At 36.3% G+C, this 18,872-nt stretch overlaps 15 protein-coding genes and 5 pseudogenes across 20 annotated transcripts, besides 2 other annotated features; 14 read left to right on the top strand and 6 right to left on the bottom strand.

Annotated features, from left to right (window-relative positions):
- Nucleotides 1-1,993: 1,993 nt before the first annotated feature.
- Nucleotides 1,994-2,488, top strand: TVAGG3_0814280 (protein of unknown function, DUF4106 family; the record flags this gene model as incomplete). The annotated part of the gene is made up of 1 exon (XM_051247782.1): nt 1,994-2,488. A coding segment is annotated over one exon (495 nt), but the record flags the coding sequence as incomplete, so codon positions are not given.
- A 940-nt stretch (nt 2,489-3,428) lies between these two features.
- On the top strand, nt 3,429-4,054 carry TVAGG3_0814270 (protein of unknown function, DUF4106 family; the record flags this gene model as incomplete). Its single annotated transcript, XM_051247781.1, has 1 exon — nt 3,429-4,054. A coding segment is annotated over one exon (626 nt), but the record flags the coding sequence as incomplete, so codon positions are not given.
- Nucleotides 4,055-4,256: 202 nt separating this feature from the next.
- Nucleotides 4,257-18,872: part of a mobile genetic element that runs on past the window's edge.
- TVAGG3_0814260 (protein of unknown function, DUF4106 family) lies at nt 4,855-5,286 on the top strand (the record flags this gene model as incomplete). The annotated part of the gene is made up of 1 exon (XM_051247780.1): nt 4,855-5,286. One exon carries the CDS (start codon nt 4,855-4,857, stop codon nt 5,284-5,286), a length of 432 nt encoding a protein of 143 aa, XP_051083255.1.
- Nucleotides 6,211-6,794, top strand: TVAGG3_0814250 (protein of unknown function, DUF4106 family; the record flags this gene model as incomplete). The annotated part of the gene is made up of 1 exon (XM_051247779.1): nt 6,211-6,794. A coding segment is annotated over one exon (584 nt), but the record flags the coding sequence as incomplete, so codon positions are not given.
- TVAGG3_0814240 (uncharacterized protein) lies at nt 6,818-7,237 on the bottom strand (the record flags this gene model as incomplete). The annotated part of the gene is made up of 1 exon (XM_051247778.1): nt 6,818-7,237. The coding sequence occupies one exon, from the start codon at nt 7,235-7,237 to the stop codon at nt 6,818-6,820; it is 420 nt and encodes a 139-aa protein (XP_051083253.1).
- On the top strand, nt 7,301-7,837 carry TVAGG3_0814230 (protein of unknown function, DUF4106 family; the record flags this gene model as incomplete). Its single annotated transcript, XM_051247777.1, has 1 exon — nt 7,301-7,837. The coding sequence occupies one exon, from the start codon at nt 7,301-7,303 to the stop codon at nt 7,835-7,837; it is 537 nt and encodes a 178-aa protein (XP_051083252.1).
- Nucleotides 8,246-8,644, top strand: TVAGG3_0814220 (uncharacterized protein; the record flags this gene model as incomplete). Its single annotated transcript, XM_051247776.1, has 1 exon — nt 8,246-8,644. The coding sequence occupies one exon, from the start codon at nt 8,246-8,248 to the stop codon at nt 8,642-8,644; it is 399 nt and encodes a 132-aa protein (XP_051083251.1).
- Nucleotides 8,674-9,246, top strand: TVAGG3_0814210 (uncharacterized protein; the record flags this gene model as incomplete). The annotated part of the gene is made up of 1 exon (XM_051247775.1): nt 8,674-9,246. A coding segment is annotated over one exon (573 nt), but the record flags the coding sequence as incomplete, so codon positions are not given.
- On the top strand, nt 10,344-10,733 carry TVAGG3_0814200 (protein of unknown function, DUF4108 family; the record flags this gene model as incomplete). The annotated part of the gene is made up of 1 exon (XM_051247774.1): nt 10,344-10,733. One exon carries the CDS (start codon nt 10,344-10,346, stop codon nt 10,731-10,733), a length of 390 nt encoding a protein of 129 aa, XP_051083249.1.
- TVAGG3_0814190 lies at nt 10,750-11,204 on the bottom strand (annotated as a pseudogene). Its single transcript has one exon. A coding segment is annotated over exon 1 (455 nt).
- TVAGG3_0814180 (P-loop containing nucleoside triphosphate hydrolases family) lies at nt 11,241-11,695 on the top strand (the record flags this gene model as incomplete). Its single annotated transcript, XM_051247773.1, has 1 exon — nt 11,241-11,695. A coding segment is annotated over one exon (455 nt), but the record flags the coding sequence as incomplete, so codon positions are not given.
- Nucleotides 12,017-12,251: a mobile genetic element.
- TVAGG3_0814160 lies at nt 12,552-12,757 on the top strand (annotated as a pseudogene). Its single transcript has one exon. A coding segment is annotated over exon 1 (206 nt).
- TVAGG3_0814150 (uncharacterized protein) lies at nt 12,788-12,988 on the top strand (the record flags this gene model as incomplete). The annotated part of the gene is made up of 1 exon (XM_051247772.1): nt 12,788-12,988. One exon carries the CDS (start codon nt 12,788-12,790, stop codon nt 12,986-12,988), a length of 201 nt encoding a protein of 66 aa, XP_051083247.1.
- On the bottom strand, nt 13,018-13,678 carry TVAGG3_0814140 (annotated as a pseudogene). Its single transcript has one exon. A coding segment is annotated over exon 1 (661 nt).
- Nucleotides 13,897-14,282, top strand: TVAGG3_0814130 (annotated as a pseudogene). Its single transcript has one exon. A coding segment is annotated over exon 1 (386 nt).
- On the top strand, nt 14,397-14,746 carry TVAGG3_0814120 (uncharacterized protein; the record flags this gene model as incomplete). The annotated part of the gene is made up of 1 exon (XM_051247771.1): nt 14,397-14,746. A coding segment is annotated over one exon (350 nt), but the record flags the coding sequence as incomplete, so codon positions are not given.
- TVAGG3_0814110 (MazG nucleotide pyrophosphohydrolase domain-containing protein) lies at nt 15,012-15,704 on the top strand (the record flags this gene model as incomplete). The annotated part of the gene is made up of 1 exon (XM_051247770.1): nt 15,012-15,704. The coding sequence occupies one exon, from the start codon at nt 15,012-15,014 to the stop codon at nt 15,702-15,704; it is 693 nt and encodes a 230-aa protein (XP_051083245.1).
- TVAGG3_0814100 (uncharacterized protein) lies at nt 15,754-16,017 on the bottom strand (the record flags this gene model as incomplete). Its single annotated transcript, XM_051247769.1, has 1 exon — nt 15,754-16,017. The coding sequence occupies one exon, from the start codon at nt 16,015-16,017 to the stop codon at nt 15,754-15,756; it is 264 nt and encodes an 87-aa protein (XP_051083244.1).
- TVAGG3_0814090 (DNA/RNA polymerases family) lies at nt 16,315-16,482 on the bottom strand (the record flags this gene model as incomplete). Its single annotated transcript, XM_051247768.1, has 1 exon — nt 16,315-16,482. The coding sequence occupies one exon, from the start codon at nt 16,480-16,482 to the stop codon at nt 16,315-16,317; it is 168 nt and encodes a 55-aa protein (XP_051083243.1).
- TVAGG3_0814080 lies at nt 17,081-18,121 on the bottom strand (annotated as a pseudogene). Its single transcript has one exon. A coding segment is annotated over exon 1 (1,041 nt).

Genomic DNA, 18,872 nt, shown 5'->3' with positions numbered 1-18,872 from the left:
AATTTAAATTTCGAAGAAATTTGTTATGTATCGTTGAGTTTTGTAATTAAAACTGATATGTTAATGATGTGATTTGCTTTTTTAAAACATTTATTAGTCTTGATGAAATAATTTTTCTTTTAGTTAAACATTTCTTCTGAGTTTGCTAATAAAGACGGAGTCCTTTGTGAATGTGACATAGGCGCCCGAGAACCGTATGCACAAAAACTCTTATTGGGTGTCTTGTCTTTAGATATTCTTTCAAAAATATGCCAAATTTGATTGATGATTTCTAAAAAAGTAATCTAATCATCTGATGCCATTAATTGTATTTAGAAAAAAAATTCGTTCTTTTAATTTTTTAAGAGTATCACAGCAGATGATTAACTTTCCTTGATTTACGATACAACTAATTCACCAAATGCAGAAGTGCAATCGAATACAAACAATCGAATCTCCTAATTGATGAATCAAATAGTCCATTTTTCATTGAATTATTTAATCAAATCGTCTCTAATCATAGCAATCCTCCAAAATCAATCAGTAGTACACATGTTATCTTTGATCAATTCTTACGTTATAAAGAGAAGAGCACATTTATATGATCTCAAGTATATTTTTGATTTTTTTTACAAATCTTGTCAATAAGACATTTGAAGTTGTTACCGATACAGTTACATAATTTTGAGATACAAATTCACCGCGCAATATTATTTTATTAAACTAAAACAGAGATAATTTTCTAAAAATTTAAATCATACATTGATCAGTACCTTGTAGAAGATACACATATTGATTTCAAATTCGTATGCATTGAAATGTTCGACGACATTTACACTGTTCGTTTTGAACCTATAATTATTCCATTTATAGTTGAAATGACAAAAATTTACCACATCAAGATAAGCGATGATACAATCGAATTGATCTCACATTTCAGCATGATACAAATATCAATAATATGTAAACTAAGAAAACATTATTGATATACTTAAGGGTGCACCCGTATGTACGTTTATTTGAGAGGAGGAGGATTACCCTCTCAATTTTGAGGGATTCGTTAGTTTATTTTCTCGATGAATATGGAATAAAATTTGATTTTTACCTTATCAATATACTTCATATAATATACACATGTTCATGTAAAAACTTTTTTCCAAAATCCTCAGGAATTAAGGAATTTTTGAATTTTAAGAATTTTTTTCGAATTTTTTCGAAAAAAAAATATTTTCAGAACAGCCTTAACGGCTAAGATTTAGGAACAATGTTAAGTATCAAAAAGAAAGGAGGTCTGATATAGACAACATATATCGTTGAAGGTTGAAAAAATCTCTAATATTTGAGCCCAAAATTTCAAATTTTAATTTTTTGAAAAAAGAGGCCACCCGTATGTACGTTTATTTGAGAGGAGGAGGATTATATCTTTGAAAGGGTGAAACATTATGAATATGTTAATTATATAATAATATGTATTATTATAAAAAAGAAAAAATAAAGCACGTTAAAATTTTTCTTTCTTGATTTTTTACAAAATCTACTTAGAATTATGCAAAATATGACTAAATAATTATAAAATAAAATAAAAAAAAAAAGGTAGTGGGGCCTCCAGGCACTTCGTGCCCTCTAGCCCTGAAGATGTTTAGTATAACTTTGTCCGGACAAGTAAGGGTCTATCGTCGCTACAGGAAAAGTTACAGGCGTTCCAAGGAAGTATACTTTGAGAAGCCTTCTTCTGGGTCGAAAACATTATATAATGTTTCGCTTTTCACAAATTATATATGTTTTCATGTTTTGTCATGACTTCTTCGTATATGTTTTGTCATGACTTCTTCGTATATGTTTTTGTCATGATTTCATCGTAAATGTTTTGTCAAGACTTCTTCGTAAATGTTTTGAAGAACTGAAGGTGTCACCAGGTCCCTCGGTCCCTCGGTCCCTCGGTCAACTAACATCTTTTTGAAAATGGTGACAACATGACATTTTGACAACACTCCGCTTTTTAACTTCACTTAAAATGCCACGTAAGCTACGTAAGAATATACGTAAGAGGAAGAGAGCATTGAAACATCCAATAGTAAAACTGACACCACAACAACAGTTGCAACAACAAATGCTGAATGACCCCACTATGTTGCAACAAATGTCAAGCAATCCTATGCTTTTAAACCGAGTTCTTGGTGCACAGAGTGGAGGTTTAAGAGCGGCACTTTTAGCGAAAATGGCAGGCTATGGTGGAGCTGCAGACGGAACAGCCTATAACCCTCAAAGTCAAATGAATTTGAGTTCACTCAAAAATCAAATATCAGATGTCAAAAAGTCAAACATAGACATACAGAAGCAAATAAGTGAAAACGAAAAGAAACTAGAATATGACAGACACACAAAGAAACTCAATGAGTTAAACGTAGAGAAAAAGAAGAAAGAAGAACAACTGAAAGAACTAAGTACAGAGGAATATGCGAAAAAAGTGTCAGAAAAAGCAGCAGAAGTAGCAAAAATGGAACAAGATGTCATAAATTTGAAAAACCATACTACTCAATATAAAGTACTGAAAGATGAAGAGATAAAACAAAAAGCCCTGAAGACATATATGGATAGCGATGAGTATAAAAAGAAGTTGAAGCAAATGTAAAGGCAGAAAAACTTTTACAGTTGCAAAACCAAACCGTACAGTATGAAAACTTAGCACAAGAAAGTAAAAATAACGACGCAGCCATGCAAAAGGCAATGAAAAGCGCAGAATATATAAAAGCTAACAATGACTGGTTAGATGCCCAAGCCAACGCTAAAGCAGCCCAGCTTATAGGGTCAATAAGGACAAAAATACAAGCGGATGAAGACAGTTCAAATGAAGCTTTAATGAATGCTGACTTTAAGAACGCCTTCGAAGCTCTTCATAGTAAGGTGAAACTAGTGAACGACTTCTCATCTGGAAAGAAACTGAAGTCTGAAGGTTTCGACAAAGAGTTAAGAGAAGTAGCACAAAATATGACGAAAATAACAGATGCAGCAACGAGACAGGCAGTTCAAAGTGCCTATGACGCCGTTAGAGCAACTGTTGTGGAAAGTCAAGAAAAAGAGTTACAACAGACCAAACAGACCTAGTAAATGCTTTCTTAAAAACGAAAAGTCAGGTAGGACATTATGCTGCAGATGGAACATATGTGCCAGCTGGTGGAACTTATATACCACCAAACCCTCCAAGAGAAGCACCTGCACCAGGACTACCTAAAACATTTACATCGTCACATGGACACAGACACAGGCATGCACCAAAACCAACACAACAACCAACAGTTCAAAATCCAGCACCACAACAACAACCAGCACAACAACCACCTCCACAACCAGCACAGCAACCAACAGTTCAAAACCCTGCACAACAACAACCACAAACAGAGCAAGGACATAAAAGAAGTAGAGAACAAGGAAACCAAGATTTCTTAAAAATGCTTAAAGAAGACTATGGTTACCCAGATACTCTTGACTTTAGTGACAGATATAAAGAAGCTATTAGAAAGTTCAAGGAAGGAAATACTGACCCGAACCTATTTAGCTTTATGGTTCAGCACCAAATGGGATATAATTTCAAACCTGGAAAATACAAGCTCGCTAAGGGATATGATTTAATAGCATATCATCCAAATGACATGACTGAATTTACTCCGAGATATTTGGTGTCAGAGCTAAATGACAATTCAACTCTCTTCATGAAACGCGTAAAAAATAGAGACGGAACGAAAGAAGAAAGGTTTATGAGTCCGGATGACTTAGATAGGGAACTTGTTAAAAACGGTCTCGGAATATATGAAATGCCAGCAGATGAGGTACAAGAAACTCCACAGGAAGAAGTTCAGATACAACCAGACATGGAAGAAATAGTTCAGCAACAACAGCTAGAAGAGCCTGAAGGAAACGAACAAGTCCCTCCTTTGGAAACTAACTTCACAGAACTAGATGAAGATTTGGAACATCCGAAAAATCTTGACCCTCAACAAGAGTATGAGGTGAATATGGAATCTTTCCAAGAGTCTAAGAAAAATTCGGCTGACATGGTAGAAGAATATCGAAAAATGTTTGCCGACATACAAAAGACTCCAACACCAGATGAAAATATTCAGCATAGAATGGAAGTACTGAAAGAAAATGTACACAAATACAACAACCCTTTTTACTTACGAGCATATAACGTTCAATCTTTGGATGAACTCGGTGAAAATAAAAGGTTAAATTTCAACAAAACATATAGAAATGAAACATTGTTTAAAGTTCATTCAGAACCTAACCAATATGGAAACAAACCTACTTTTGTTTCTGCAGACTATGGAACTACAATGAGATGGGGTCATAAAGCTAACCCGGATAGGTGGTTCATAAACTTACAACCACAATTCCAAGAAGTTGTAGACGCAATGGAAGTGAATGGTGAACCAGATTTAGCTGGTATTTTCAGCGCGGCTTTAATGCCATTGAAAGATATGAAAGATGCAGATATTTTGACCAGTATGAAATGAACATGGCTGATGGAAATATAACACCTGACGTTCTAGAACATTTATCTCAAAGAACTACACAGAACCATAGAGATGGTATATTTGGTGAAGAGTTTAGAAAGAGAGTTAGGGAGAAGAAGGAAGAGAACCTATTGTACATGACCTTGCAAACGAAAGTTTACAAAATGTCATAAAAACTTACTTTGCAGACAATGAAAGAAGGGATGAATATTTAAGAAAACTCAAATGGACAGTACCAAATGAAATGTTAGTATTGAAAAACATGTTCCTTGACAAAATAAAACCAACTACAGAAATAAATGACGCAAGACTGAAACGTTGGGTAAAAGCTTTCCCATTCACAAAAGATATTGTTGGTAACATGGAAAGAAAACCAGAATGGCTACAAAAACATATATTTGGAAACGAGCTTATTCCATATGGACAAGCTATATTTGAAGAGCTTGAACCGGAAACTCAGGAAAGAGTCATGCAAACAATACGCGAAGACTCAAATACAAACTATGACGAAATCTTTCTAGGATATAGGTTACCTGAGATGGGCGACCAGAGCCCAAAGGCAAAAAGGACATGGGAAATTTACAACATACTAGGTGAACATGAGGCAAAGATGCAACAACTTGAAGCAGAGGGCAAGTTACCAAAAAAGAAGAGAAGAGTAGAACAAAGTGAAAATAGTGAAGAAGTAACTTCATCTAGTGAAAGTAGTGGCAATGAAGGAAAAAGAAGAGTTAAAAACTCAGTCAGGAAGAAAGTAAAGCTTGGTACGAGTGGGTTCTATTATGACACATAAATTCAACTATTCTATATTTTTACCCATATGAAATGTACGCCGCTCAGAATATAACGCCAACAGTTTTGGATGCCATGAATGGAAATGTTTCCGAATGGTATAACGAATGCGACAATGCCATTAGAAGGTCAGAAATAGTTCCTGGAACTTACGAATATACAACTGCTGTTTCTTATGGAAACGTAGGTGAGTTTGGAGAAGGTTCTTCAACAACAGTAGATATTGCTTGCGACAGGTTTCATATAATTTCTATTGACAACTCATTCTTATACGTGGAACAAGACATTGAAATAAAACCTTCTGCTGTCTGACAAGAAAGGTTGCAATGGTATTTTCTATGTCGGATACCAATATGCTCCAGAAGTTTTCATGGGATATAAGATATATTCTAACTCTGACTTAGTTCAAACAGTAACATGGGCAAACTATGAATGGTTCGCTTTGAAGAAACTCAGTACAACCACAAGCTAGAGAACAAACAGACCAGTATGCAACTATTGAGAAAATAAGAAGACTTGACCCTAACGTTCCAGGAGTTTATGTTAACCTTTCTGGTTCAGATGGAAATGCTGTCACTAAAGTAAAACTGAAACTTAGAGTTCCTTTGTCATCTTTCCTCATCTTCAGGTTTTTAAGATACTTGCCAAACTGGGCAGGAAAAATTTCTATTGAACTTACTCCAAGCAAAAATAACTTAGTCATTGCACCAACAAAGACCCATTCACTCTTACAGACGTAAAGGGAGCAAATCAAACGTCATTCGCCGAATTTTGCAAAGACAAAGTTGACTTAGACTTTGGTTTCTCAAACCTCAACACTGAAGTAAAGTATTATTTCAATGCTGCTGGAACTGCTTGGGACCCAGTTAGGTTTACATGCGAACAGTTTGAATGCAAGAGAATAGAAAGCAGACTTGCAGTCTATATGTTGGACCCAGATATTTCAAATGCTTTAGCTGCCAAATATATTGCAGTTCCACTTATGTTCCCTATACACCAAATATCTGTCAAAGACTTTGCAGGTGAAGTTGGAAACCAAAATCCAGGAACCGCAGGTGCAAGAACAGATATTGCTTTAACAACTGCAATGAAACACGCAGATACTATGTTTGTACTGTTCAGACGAACTATAAATGACTATTCTTGTTTCTACAACCCCGGTATTAAATATCATATAAACATAGATGGCAAATATTATCCAAGAGAAGAATATTCTACAGTTGAGGATATGAGGTCATACAACTTGACATTAGATGCTATGAACTTTAACAACAACTTCACAACAACCATTAACCCTGAAATGCAAAGTTCTATTATGCCATATGTGAAAGTATGGACCCATACAGGAAGTCAAAAAACTCAATATACAAATGGAGACCGTTCAAACTTTTGGCTTGGCATTCCATTTGCTGACTCAGAAGACTTTATGGGTGGTATTTCAACTGTTGGTACTGTACAAATACAATATACTGGTGACAGAGACGGTCCATATGAACTGAGAGCAAAGAAGTTTACAAAACCAATAGCACTTTTCACGGAAGATGCTCTTTTGAAGATTCGTTCGATGAAACCTGCTGGGGCTCCTCAGATTGGCATAACGACAGCTTCCATCGAGCAGATTTTGGCAGCAGGTCAGTAAGTTGTTCTTGAACTGACTTCTCTCCGTCAAATATTGACAGTACGCCAGTTTTGACATAAAATTGTATTATAAACTTTCCTTTAGAAATATCTGTAAGTTTTGTTGTTATATTTTTGTCTGCTTCAAGAACTTTCACCATTTCAGTTATACCAACTTTCTTTGCTTTATGAAAATATTTTGGTTCAGCAAAGACTGCTATTCTATAACATTTTCCATTGTTTGTATAAAGAACTATTCTGTCAATGTATTTGTATTGTTTGTGTGTGTAAACTTTGTTCTGCTTCAATTCGAAGAGATATCCGAATACGTCCATCTTTTTATTCTAAGTAAAATGTCATTTCCGAAAAATAGAAGCGTAAGTGTTTCAAAAGGTTTAATGGCGGTGGCAGATGTGAAGTTAAATTCACCAACTCAAACAAACAGTCAAAGTGTTATTGTCAATGTCAAAGAAAGAGATGTTGAAGTGGGGAAACCATACGAAGACGAAGATGGTATAACAATTGTTCCTGTAAAAGAACAACCAACATACCCTGAAGTTAGCAGAGACTTAAGTTCTGTTGCAGATATTCGAAACGACTACCAACAACTGAAAGACAAACTTCAAACTCAGGAGAAGATTTGTCAAGCTTTAGGTATAATGTTAAACTTGGTCGAACACAACCCTGTAAAAGTGAACTCATATGTCATTGCACCTCATGAAGTTTTGAAAGAACTATTGAAACTTTTGACAGAGGCAGACGATATAAACATCAAAGAAATAGAACCCGACGTTAGTTGCTGTGGTGTTTCATATAATGTCATTGACAAGATATACGTTATGAAAGGAGGTGAAACGTTGAACTTAAAATATAGTTTCCCAGACGTTATAAAAATATTTGACGACCACAACATTTCATTAAAATTTATTTGCTAAGTAAATGGCAGAAGACATAATGGTTTATACTATTACGACTAAAAACCCTGAGTCATATAATTCTATAACAACAAACTTACAAAGTCCTCAAGGACGATATTGTAAACTAACTTAAACACAATGACGACTAAAGCTTGTTTTGCTCTTTTGACACCAGAAGATTTTATTGTTGTGAATGGTAAAAAATACTCCTTTGAAGATACTTACTCAGATATACCACCAACAGGTTTTGTTGACTTATTTAATACTTTAAGGACGAGTGTAACATGTGCTGCAACTAGAGCAGGTTTCATTATGTTTGGATGTCCGACTGAGTTTACTATAAACAATATGAGCTATAATACAAAACTTATATCTGGTTTTTACTACCAACAGTTTCCTATAACAGGAAAAGGTGTCATACAAGGAATGTCTGTTCCATTGACTTTAAGTACACCTATTTTATATATTGTTTCAAACTTAGGTTCAAAGTGCTATTCGAATGTCGACAGAAACTACTATGACCAAAAGATACTTATGCGTATAAACAACACTTTCTCTGCTGGTTTGCCTATTGTTCATTCGAATGCAGAATTTTCAACCTTAGTGAACTCAAACACTTTAGCAAACATAAACTTAACCTTAGTTGACGCAAACTTTGTTCCTGTAAAACTTTTATGTCCTATGTATTTGTCAATGACGGCAGAAAGTTTCGAATTGGAAGATGCAACTGGTGAAAGTATTGTATTACAAGAACAACTTCAACAACAAATAGCTCAAGAACAACAAATGCAACAAATAGCTCAAGAACAACAAAGTCAAGAATAAAAAAAATATTTTTTTTTATTTTTATAAAAATGTACAGAATAGATGTTTCAGATTTTTATGACTTCCAAGCATTCAGAAATATGTGTCCATTTAGAGACTATAACAAAGCAGTCGAGAATTTGAAACGTTTAGTCATTTATGTCGACTCTGCCCCAGAATGTTATGTTATGAAAGAATGGGATGTAGTCTTTAACAAACCAAGAGCAACAATAGTTTCAGAACAAGAATGTAGACAGAAACTTCAGAAAATAAAAGTCGTACAAGTTGGCATGAAGATGTTAGATGCTTGGGATATCTTATTGTCAAAGTTAGAAGATTTTTCAGTTCGAGGTATAAAGTTCTATACACCTTCTCCAAACTTCTATTCTATCTTCACTGGATATAAATACGAACAAGTAGAATGGAAAGAAAATATTATAGAAGCTTGGTTAGACCATGTCAAAGAAATTATATGCAATGGAAACAAAAGAGTCTATGAGTATATCTTATGTTGGTTTGCAAACATCTTACAACATCCAAGTGCTAAAAATGAAACTGCTCTCATTATAATTGGAAAACAAGGAACAGGTAAGAACACATTCTTTACAGATATTTTGTGCAAACTGTTAGAAGGTTATTCGAACCGAATATGACAAACTTAGAAAACATCTGCGGTAAATTTAACTCTTCAATAGAGAATATGAAACTTATAGTATGTAACGAACTTCAAAGTATAGATACAACAAAAGTTTTAAACTCAGATGCTTTGAAGAGTCTTATAACAGACAAAGTTGGAGTTGTTGAAAGAAAATATAAAGACCAAAGAGTTTGTGAAAATGTTGCAAATTTCATTATGGTTTCAAACAATGCTGTTCCGATGAAATTAGAAAGTTCTGACAGAAGATATGTAGTTGTCAGAACGTCAGATTCTCATATGCAAGATACAGAATATTTTGACGACTTAGCAGAAACTTTGACATCTGACTTTTACAACCACTTGTTCTCATATTTCATGACATTAGATATTTCTAAGTTCAATCCAAGACAAATTCCACATACCGAAGAGAGACAAACATTGTTAGAAGCAAACAAGAGTGTATATGAACTGTTCATTAGATGAAACTGACTTTGAGTGTTTAGATGAAAGGTCATTGTACGACTCGTATAAACAATATTGTCAAGAGTATGGTTATATGACAGCGTCTAAACGAACATTCTTGGCAAATGTCAAAAGTCTTTTAATGTTCAGAATGGTGTATATACAAAGAAAAATTTTTCTGAGTAAATTTTAAAAAAAATATTTTTTTATCCGATAGAAAAGATGACAGAAAAATTAACTTTTTACATAGCGCCAGACCCTTCTTGCCCACATCTTTTTAAGCCACAATATATAGACATAGAACTAAATAGAGAAAGCGAAATTCTACAAACAGAAGAAACATATAGAGACCTAGATAACGAAAATGGATATGCGCTATTCTGGTTAGATGTCCTTATGAAATGTATGAAAAAAAGGCTTTATATGAAGAATATAGAAAATATTGTCATGAAAACGATATAAGACCAAGCTCTAGAGAAAAATTCTATGCTGGTATAAAACATCTTTTCGAAGTTCGGAATGGCAAATATAGAAAGAAATAATTTTCTGAGTAAATTTAAAAAAAAAAATATTTTTTTATCCGATAGAAAAGATGCAAAATTCATCTCAGTAAACAAGTACATGTCAGGACTTAAAGAAGAACTAGACCCATTCACATATTTGAATGTTTACTTCTACCATTTTGAAAAGTCTTCATTCAGCAAAGTTTGGAACATCGAACCAGTTAAGTTTGCTATTGTGACTAAAAATGGTGCGAAATTTGAAGACTTAGAGATAGAAGGTTTGTTAACAGTCAAAGAAAGTTTTGACAGAAGGTTCTCAAACCTTAAAGAAGGCAAAGCATACAAACTTGTTATACCTTATGAACCAAAGAAAGCAGACGACTATGAATATTATGAGTCTAAGATAGTTGAAGTTCAAGGTAAATTGGGTAAAAAGATTTTAGAGTCTAAGCCAGTGTTTGCTCCTAAAGAGGAAGAGAACATTGACATTGACCCAGAAATGTTCTAAAAATAAAATTTTATTTTTACATGTCAAATTTCTTTTTCTCTGGAACTGGCTCTGGTTCAGGTTCTTTCTTCTCTTCTACTTTTTTCTCTTTCTTTCCTTTCTTCTTCTTTTCTGGTGGAGTTATGTCAAATTTCTCCGAACCATATTTATGTAAAAGTTCTTTGTCCTTTAATAGCTCATCTATTCTGTTTTCTATTTCATCTTCAAGAACAGCGCATGTGTCTTCTTTGCATTCGAAGAACTTTTGTTGGACTTCATCTTCCAGAGGCTGTCATCTCTGTCAACAAGTCTGTCATTGACAAATTTTAAGACTGCTCTGCTTAATGTTTTATGGTTCTTGTCATATTCCCAGAAACAGAACTTTAGAACAAATTCACCTTTCTTGTTTACACTATGTAAGATTTTATGGTCGACAGATGTTTTGCTGTCAAAAAGTTTGTCTCGAATATAGATAGCGAAATCGCTAGACATTTTCTAAAAGATAAAAATTTTAATTTTTCTAAAAATATGTTAGAAAAAAAGTTTGCTGACATTGACAAGAAATTTGAGAATGTTTTAAACAAGAACAAGAGGAAGTTAGAAAATGCTCAGATAAAACCTATACATGACAAGTTCTTATTTGCTCAGAATGGTATAACAGGTCTAATTGCACCACCTGGGTCGGGTAAGACTTTCACTTATCTTAAAATGGCTGCACAACAACAAGAACTAGATGAGAAGAACCCATTCTATGAGTTAGTTGTTATTTGTAGTACTTCTGGTCAATTTGACCAAACCGTCAATTCGTTCAAAGATATTATAAAGAAGTCTAAGTTAGTATGTATAAAGGATACTGAGTTGTTAGATTGGATAAAGAAGTACCAAAGAAGAGTTTTGAAGTATAATGCTATAAATGAGTATGTCAATTCGAAGTTTAAAGACCCAAATGAGGAAATGCAGAGAATATTAGAGAAGAAACACTTCAGAAACAAACAGAAAGAGATAGAATACATTTCGAAGAAATTGCAATCTTACGATTGGAAGACATACCCTCATAGATGTCTTCTTATCTTAGATGACTTTGCTTCTCATCCTTTGTTAAAGAATAGAGAACAAGATATGTGTCGAATTCTTAAGAAGCTCAGACACTTTAACATCTCAGTTGTCATTTGTGTACAGACAGCAAAGAGTTTAAGTAAGGATTAAAAGAGAATACTTACTGACATTATACTTTTCCCCGGATTGTCCGAAGACGATTTCATGGAACTTATGAAAGAGTCCATGGCAGGTAAGTTTGACAGACATGAACTATGGGAGAAGTACAAAGTCATACAAGACCCTCATACTTCTTTCAGAATTCATATCTACGCAAACAAAGTTCAAATTGTAAAAAGTCAAGCTTGAAAAATGTAAGTGTTTAGTCTTAGTAAGATGGTAGCTTCTTAAAGCAAATACCATTGCTGAGTTTTATGTACGTGAAGAGAAGTACAATGAATTCAATTACGAGTACAATTGCAATGACAACTAAGGCAACTATTTTTGTCTTTTGCCAGCAAGGGTACTTCTTCTCTTCCAATGGTTCGGCAGAACTATACTCACTCATGAGAAATGCCAAAACGGTTTAATAGAAAAAGTGAAAGTTATTCTTCATTTTTTTGTATAAAAGATATGATTTTAGGGATTTTTTTGACGAAGTGTCAAAGTTCTCTTCGTAAAAAAATAACAGTTATATAATGAAAAAGTGTCATTTTTTCACGATTTCAGGGATTTTTTTACGAAGTGCAAAAGTTCTCTTCGTAAAAAAATAACAGTTATATAATGAAAAAGTGTCATTTTTTCATGTCCGAAGACTCGAAGGTGCAACACTTCCAAAATACCGACGAACTCAGAAGAGCAGCATGGCAGTATCTTCTTGACAACTTCTTTGAGTTCTCCAGGTACACCTTGGAAAATGCTGAAGAACTCCGACACAGAGAATTTGGAGAAATTGCACTCCAATACTACCTTGACAAACAAAGGGTAAACAAAGGGTAAAATAAGACTAAAAACTTAACGTTTAAAAAGTGACATTTTTAATGAGCTCCGAGTCACCGAGAAAACTTGGTCAGATGTTAGCAGCTTACTTCCCTGAGGAGGATGGAAGCGTTACATACGTAAGGTTCAAAAACAACGAACCTGGAATTGCGTACCAAATTCGCAATTACATGACCATGGAAGAGTACGAAAGGCTCCTACAAGAGAAACCAGCTCTAAACAACTCAGAAAAGAAAGAATAAAAAGTTTAACTCGTAATTGTTTATTTTTTTTACTTGTATGGGCAAGCTGCAAGAATGAAGTCGACTATCTCAGTCTTTGTTTGACGAGCTGGACGGCTCTTGCGAGTACGTCTGTTTTGCGGTCTCCAGCTGGTGTCTGACCTTCGTAATTGCGCATGTTCTTGAGAGCTCCAACTGTAAATGATTGTAGGATGAAGAGTCTCTCAGACTGCTTGAGGTAGTCTTCACGGTCACGAACCGAATCTGTGGTACGAGTCGAATCGGTCGATTTGAGGGAAGAGACTGAAAGCCTGTCTTCCATTGGAGCTGTAGCATACTCTTTGCGTAAGCGGTTCAGACCTTCTTCGAAGTCTTGGTCTCTCTTCGATTGAGATTGGAATTGGAAATGCTGGGGTGGAGCTTGCTGGGGTGGAGCTTGCTGGGATGGAGCTTGCTGGGGTGGAGCTTGCTGAGATTGGAATTGCTGGGGTGGAGCTTGCTGGAACATCCAAGGGTTGGGGAAGTAAGGCATAGGCTGAGGAGGAGGGTAGTTCGGGAAGCCTTGTGTGGGTAGTAACATTGAGGTGGAAATTGGTAGTAATTTGGTGGAGGTACTTGCTGGAACTGAGGTGCAGGGGCTGGTGCTTTAGGTTCTGCAGCTTTCGGTACTTCTGGCTTTGGAAGGCATTCAGGAAGAGGAACGTCAGTCATCCGTTTGTGTCCTGTCGGAAGGAAAATTTTTCCAGTTGTCGGGAAAATTTTTTCCTGTCGGAAGGAAAAATTTTTCTGTCGTTCGACCAAAAAGTTCTCAATTTTCGAAAATTTGAATGGTTTACGGACGAACAACAGGAAAATTTTTTCCTGTCGGAAAAATTTTTCCCTTTGTCCGGAAAATTTTTTCCTTTGTCGGGAAAATATTTTCCTGTCGGATGGAAGGACTCGGAATGCTAGAAGGATTTGACGAGGCAATTTACCTAATTGAAATTAACGACTGCGTAAAAGACTACTTGCGCAAGGTAATGAAGCCCAAGGTCAAGTTCACCAGTATTTCTGGAAGGTCTACACTTCAGCTCGAGACTTCGACTGGAATTCCAATTCAAATACCAGACGGGACAGCCTACGATGGCATAAAGGACGCCAAAAGAGAACTCTTGTTAAGTTCCTAAACAAACGTCCTTGGATAAAAATACCAAACAAGGAGAACCCCCTACCCCATATGAAATTGGCAATTCAGTCTCTCCTTCACTTCTCGGGTCAGCCGTTCTACATAACCTGTGAAGGCGACATTCAGCCAGTTCTTCAGCCAGTTCAGTAAACATCTCATTTTAACTTCACTTTTTTTATGTTTTTACGCATGTGAAGAAGAAGCCTTCTGGTAAGTTTCTTATAGCCATATACATGGCACGCTTTGAGTAAAAACATTTTTTGAATGAAGCAAGTTAAATTCGTCCCACACCAATCTCAATGGACCGATGAAGAGTTTCAAGCTATGGTTGAAGACGTTGAGAACGACATAGACGGCGAACTTGAAGGAGCTCAAATCACAATTGCAACCAAAATTGCAGGAGTCAAGGAACAGATAGCTCCACTTAAAGCTACCAAAGCTACTCTTGACCTCATGGATAGTTACCGTTTAGATGTCAAGAGTGGAATAAGACAATTAAAATTAAAACTTCTAAACTACGAAGCTATACTCCAAAAGTTAGCAGAAATGAGAAGACTTTACCAGAGCTACTTACATGTAAGGGACTTACCTTCAAGCAGTCCGACCAAAGATGAATTTTTGACATTGTCCCAATTTTGTCCGAAAGTCAGCTCAGATGTTTCGAACTGCTCCCAACATATCCGGAATATGAACGTTTGCCTGAACTCTTCACAATCTCAAAAAACGTTTTTTGGTTCTCATGTTCCAAACTTTTATCGGAAGAGACAACAAACGTTCAGAAGAAGAACAAGATATTATTTTAAACTTGTTGTATGACTTAACCGTCATAACAAGCTTTTTGAAGTAAAACCGTCATTCTCAAACCACTTCATTTTTTCGATGTCCGAACAAGCACCGAAGCCAAACTCAATGGCAGATGTCCTTTCAAGGTTGTCAGACAAGCGCCCAGTTCAAATTCAAATTGCCCAATTGAACGCTCATCTGTCAAACACCATTAAGACTCTCCAAAGTAGTCTTATGGAAGAGATAACCAATCTCAAAGTCGAAGTCCTCACGAACCAAGCTTCCAATAAGAAAGTCCTGAACGATTTCGCGGAAACCTTGCGCCAATACAACATAGAGAACCAAAACCTTGCCCAACTCATCTACCGTTTCTTCGAAGAGATTGACACCATCTGGGCGGCACTCGGAAAGGACAGAACCTCCAACACCGTAATTCGTGAGTACCAAATTCAAGAAGGAATTTTCGAGGAAGAAGAGGAAGAAGAGGAAGAAGAGGAAGAAGAGAAACACAAAGAAGAGGAAGTTTGGGCAACCCTTGTTGCCGATGACGCTTATGAAATTTCCCAACCCTACCCATACAAAATCCGCAACAAGGAGACCGGCAAGGTTCTTACCCCAGTCCTCAACAACTTGGGACACTTGAACCTTACCCTTCGAAATTACGGTTCAATTTCCATGGGAAGGCTTGTCGGTATGCAATGGGTTCCAAATCCAGACAAGAAGACGAGGGTCAGACACATTGACGGTGACAAGCTCAACAACCGTAAGGAGAACCTCGAGTGGTTCTAAGAGTAAAAAAATTTTATTTTAGGGGGAAACCCCGAGTAAATTTAGGTGTTTAGTTCATTAAGTAGGTTAAATTAAGGGTAATTTGGACAATTAGCTCCCGACCTCTGAATTGGGCTCTTTCGTTATCCCAGTTGCGTAGGAGGTCGTCCCAGAGGAGTTGGTAGAATTGCCAATCCAAGGACGATTTGTCCTCCCAAGCATTGAGGATGTACTGCTCGTAGAGTCTCATGACCTCTCCCTTGCACCAGACACCCTCTCCCTTGGAACGTAAGGCTTCTTCGAGGTGCTCGAATGCGATTGGCTGCTTGACCATCCGAAATGACACTTTTTGTCCGTTTGGTCAATGTTCGTGTCTCGTGCCATAGTCGACGAAAATACAGACAAACAGGTTATATATGAGTTTGAGACCAAGAATGGTGTAACTCGACCTGTCCGATTCAAAGACTCCGAGGGCGACCATGAAATTAAACGGAAATTAGCTAGGAAGGAATATAAAATGGACTGGTTGCCACCACCTCCACCTCCACCACCTTTACCTGTTCCTCAAGTAAATAAGCCTTTCACGTTCCCAAAATTCCCACATTTAAATTCAAATTCGAATAAAAATTTTTTATTTCATGCAATGTTTAACTATTTCACCATCTTCTTTAACACCCCAGTACTTACGCTTGGAGAGGAAATGAACTTCGGTGAAAATTTTGTCCAATTTGAATTGACCCATCTTCTCACCGACCATGCCCATTTCAATGAGTTTGTTGTACCCTTCTTCGTTCGTCATGAGTGCGTCAATGTTCTCATAGTAAACCTTCACTTTGGATTTGACTTCCGAGAAGAACTCATTGTAGTTGTCAAGGACTGCCTTTGCGAACTGAGGGTAAGACCAATGTTCGACAATAGGTTTTAATGTGGTTACTAAGCCACTTTGACCTTGAGTGAATTCGTACTTCAAAACAAAAGGAGAAAACCTTTCAACAAAGTTGTCGACCTTCTCATAATGTTTACTCTTCATCTCTTGAGGTTTCTTAATGGAATATCCCCATGTCGAATTCATAAGCAATTTGAGTGTCATTGCAAGTTTGGGGTTTGAAGCTTTCCTAATATCATACAGTTGTTGTATGACTTTTCCAACTGTATAGTTCCTTCCCGGGAACTCACCATCTTCGTTTGGAATTCCAGTCGGAATATATTGGACAAACCTCATGTATGCAGCGTTAAGGTCGACATAGTATATCTTTTCATCTGAGTCGAACTTGTCGCAACCAATTGGTCCAGTTTGTGGAAATTCAAGTGAGTCTCTTATCTTCTGAGAAACTTCTCCTGTTATCTCATAAACATCGTCGAAGCAACCTGTTTCATATAAAACCTTCTGACCTAACTCAGATGCTCTCCAATACAATTTGACGTCAATTGGATGTCTCAATGGAAGTTTGTTTATAGCATCTTGAAGTTCTTGCAACCTCATTGGAAGTTCTTCTGGTTCAGGTTGGTATCCGAACAATCCAACTCCTTGTGGAATTGTGTACTTCTTTTGTACTAGAACTTTGTCTGGAACAACTTTTGGTCTTGCTAACATGAAAAGTTTGTTTCGTCTTTTGGTACAAAAGTTTCTGTCAGCTTGTCATCTGGAATTGGTTCCAACAAACCTTTCTCGAAAAGAATGTTTACAGCTCTGACAATGTTGCACTTGCCTTTTCCGAACAATGGGTTTGTAAGACTTTCGTTCAACATGAAGTGGTTGTGGACAATTACAATCTTCAACCATGGCAATTTGAAGTCAACAACATAGTCGTCATGTGAAGAACCTTTAGCTGTAGGTATGTTGACTCGGATATTGACATTTGCCAACGGTGCAATTTTTGCCAATTGACCTCTGAGAATGTCTTGTCTTCACACATGACTCAAGATACTTCATCTTCTCTTCTGAAACAAGACCAGAGTTCCTGAGACATGTAAGAATACAAGGTTCATTGACAATTGTTTCAATTGAATTGTAAATTCCATACCTTGTCAAGTCAATGTCAGACTTATTCTCTGAACGGGAAGTATCCAGCATGTTGTCTGACTGCTTGAGGGTTAGGTTGGTACCATTCGAACTTGACACTTGCAATTCCTTCAATTGCATTCAAAATGTCTGAGTCGGAGTCAACCATTTGTTCTCTCTTTGTAGTCTTGAAAGCGTCAAGAAGTTTTGCGGCTGTTTGTTCATTGCCATGTGCATAGTAAATGTGACCATCCAAATCTGTTATAGTCAATCTGAGATTGTGTCCTTTCTTATTTCCGTCTTGTATGGCAGCAAGTACTCCCATGAAGCCTTCTTTGTTCTTTCCTTCGTCAAAGTTTACTGTAAAGGTTCGACCAGAAGTAATTTGACTTCTAACTTCACGGTACTTTTCATATGCATATCTTGTTCTTTCCATGGGAGCATGTGTGTCTTCACCTTTTCCTTTTTCCTTCTCAAAGGATGCAATTGTTCGTCATGTTTCCAGTAGAATCTGGCAAAGCCGTCGTGTCCTTCAACTTGAGGTTCACTAACATCGAAAGGCATGTCCATAAGACGTTCTTCTTCTAACCTCTCTAGTCTGTTTGGATAATTTGCACGTGCTGTTTCCAAATCCATTTCGTAGCGAAGACCAGACAATTTGTCATAGACTTTTATGGGTCTTCCCTTCCTATATTTAAAATTCTTCGAAACTCTCTCAACCATAACTTTGCAACTCTGCTTTTATTCTAGCAGATTTTCTATCCATTCTATATGGGGCATTTTTTATAAAAATAAAAAAATATTTTTTTCTTTACTTTACATAACCGCCTGCTGCCATAAGTCTTTGACGCCAACCCATACCAGCTAATGAAGGTTGACTTGGTTTAGTTTGGAAACTAAACTTTGGTTTTGGTTTATCTTCAGTTTTTGGTTTTTCTTCTTCTATCTGTTTTTCGTCACTTTTCGGTTCCTCTGACTTTACTTCACTTGCAGGAACAGTTGTGTCGTCAACATCTTCATAAATATCATATGCCATTTGTTTTTGTTTTCCTTTCAACTTTTGTGTTTGTTGTAAAGTTTAGAATATTTCGACTCTAAGTCAATGAGATGTTCTATAATGAACTGTTGGTCAGTGAAGTAAACTTTTCCATCTGTTGTCTCGAAAGCTCCTTCAGACTTCAATATTT

The sequence above is a fragment of the Trichomonas vaginalis genome, chromosome VI (genome assembly GCF_026262505.1).
Source record: "Trichomonas vaginalis G3 chromosome VI, whole genome shotgun sequence".
Lineage (NCBI taxonomy): Eukaryota > Parabasalia > Trichomonadida > Trichomonadidae > Trichomonas > Trichomonas vaginalis.
Note: the sequence above shows the minus strand (reverse complement) of the source record. Positions and strands in the feature narration are given on the sequence as shown.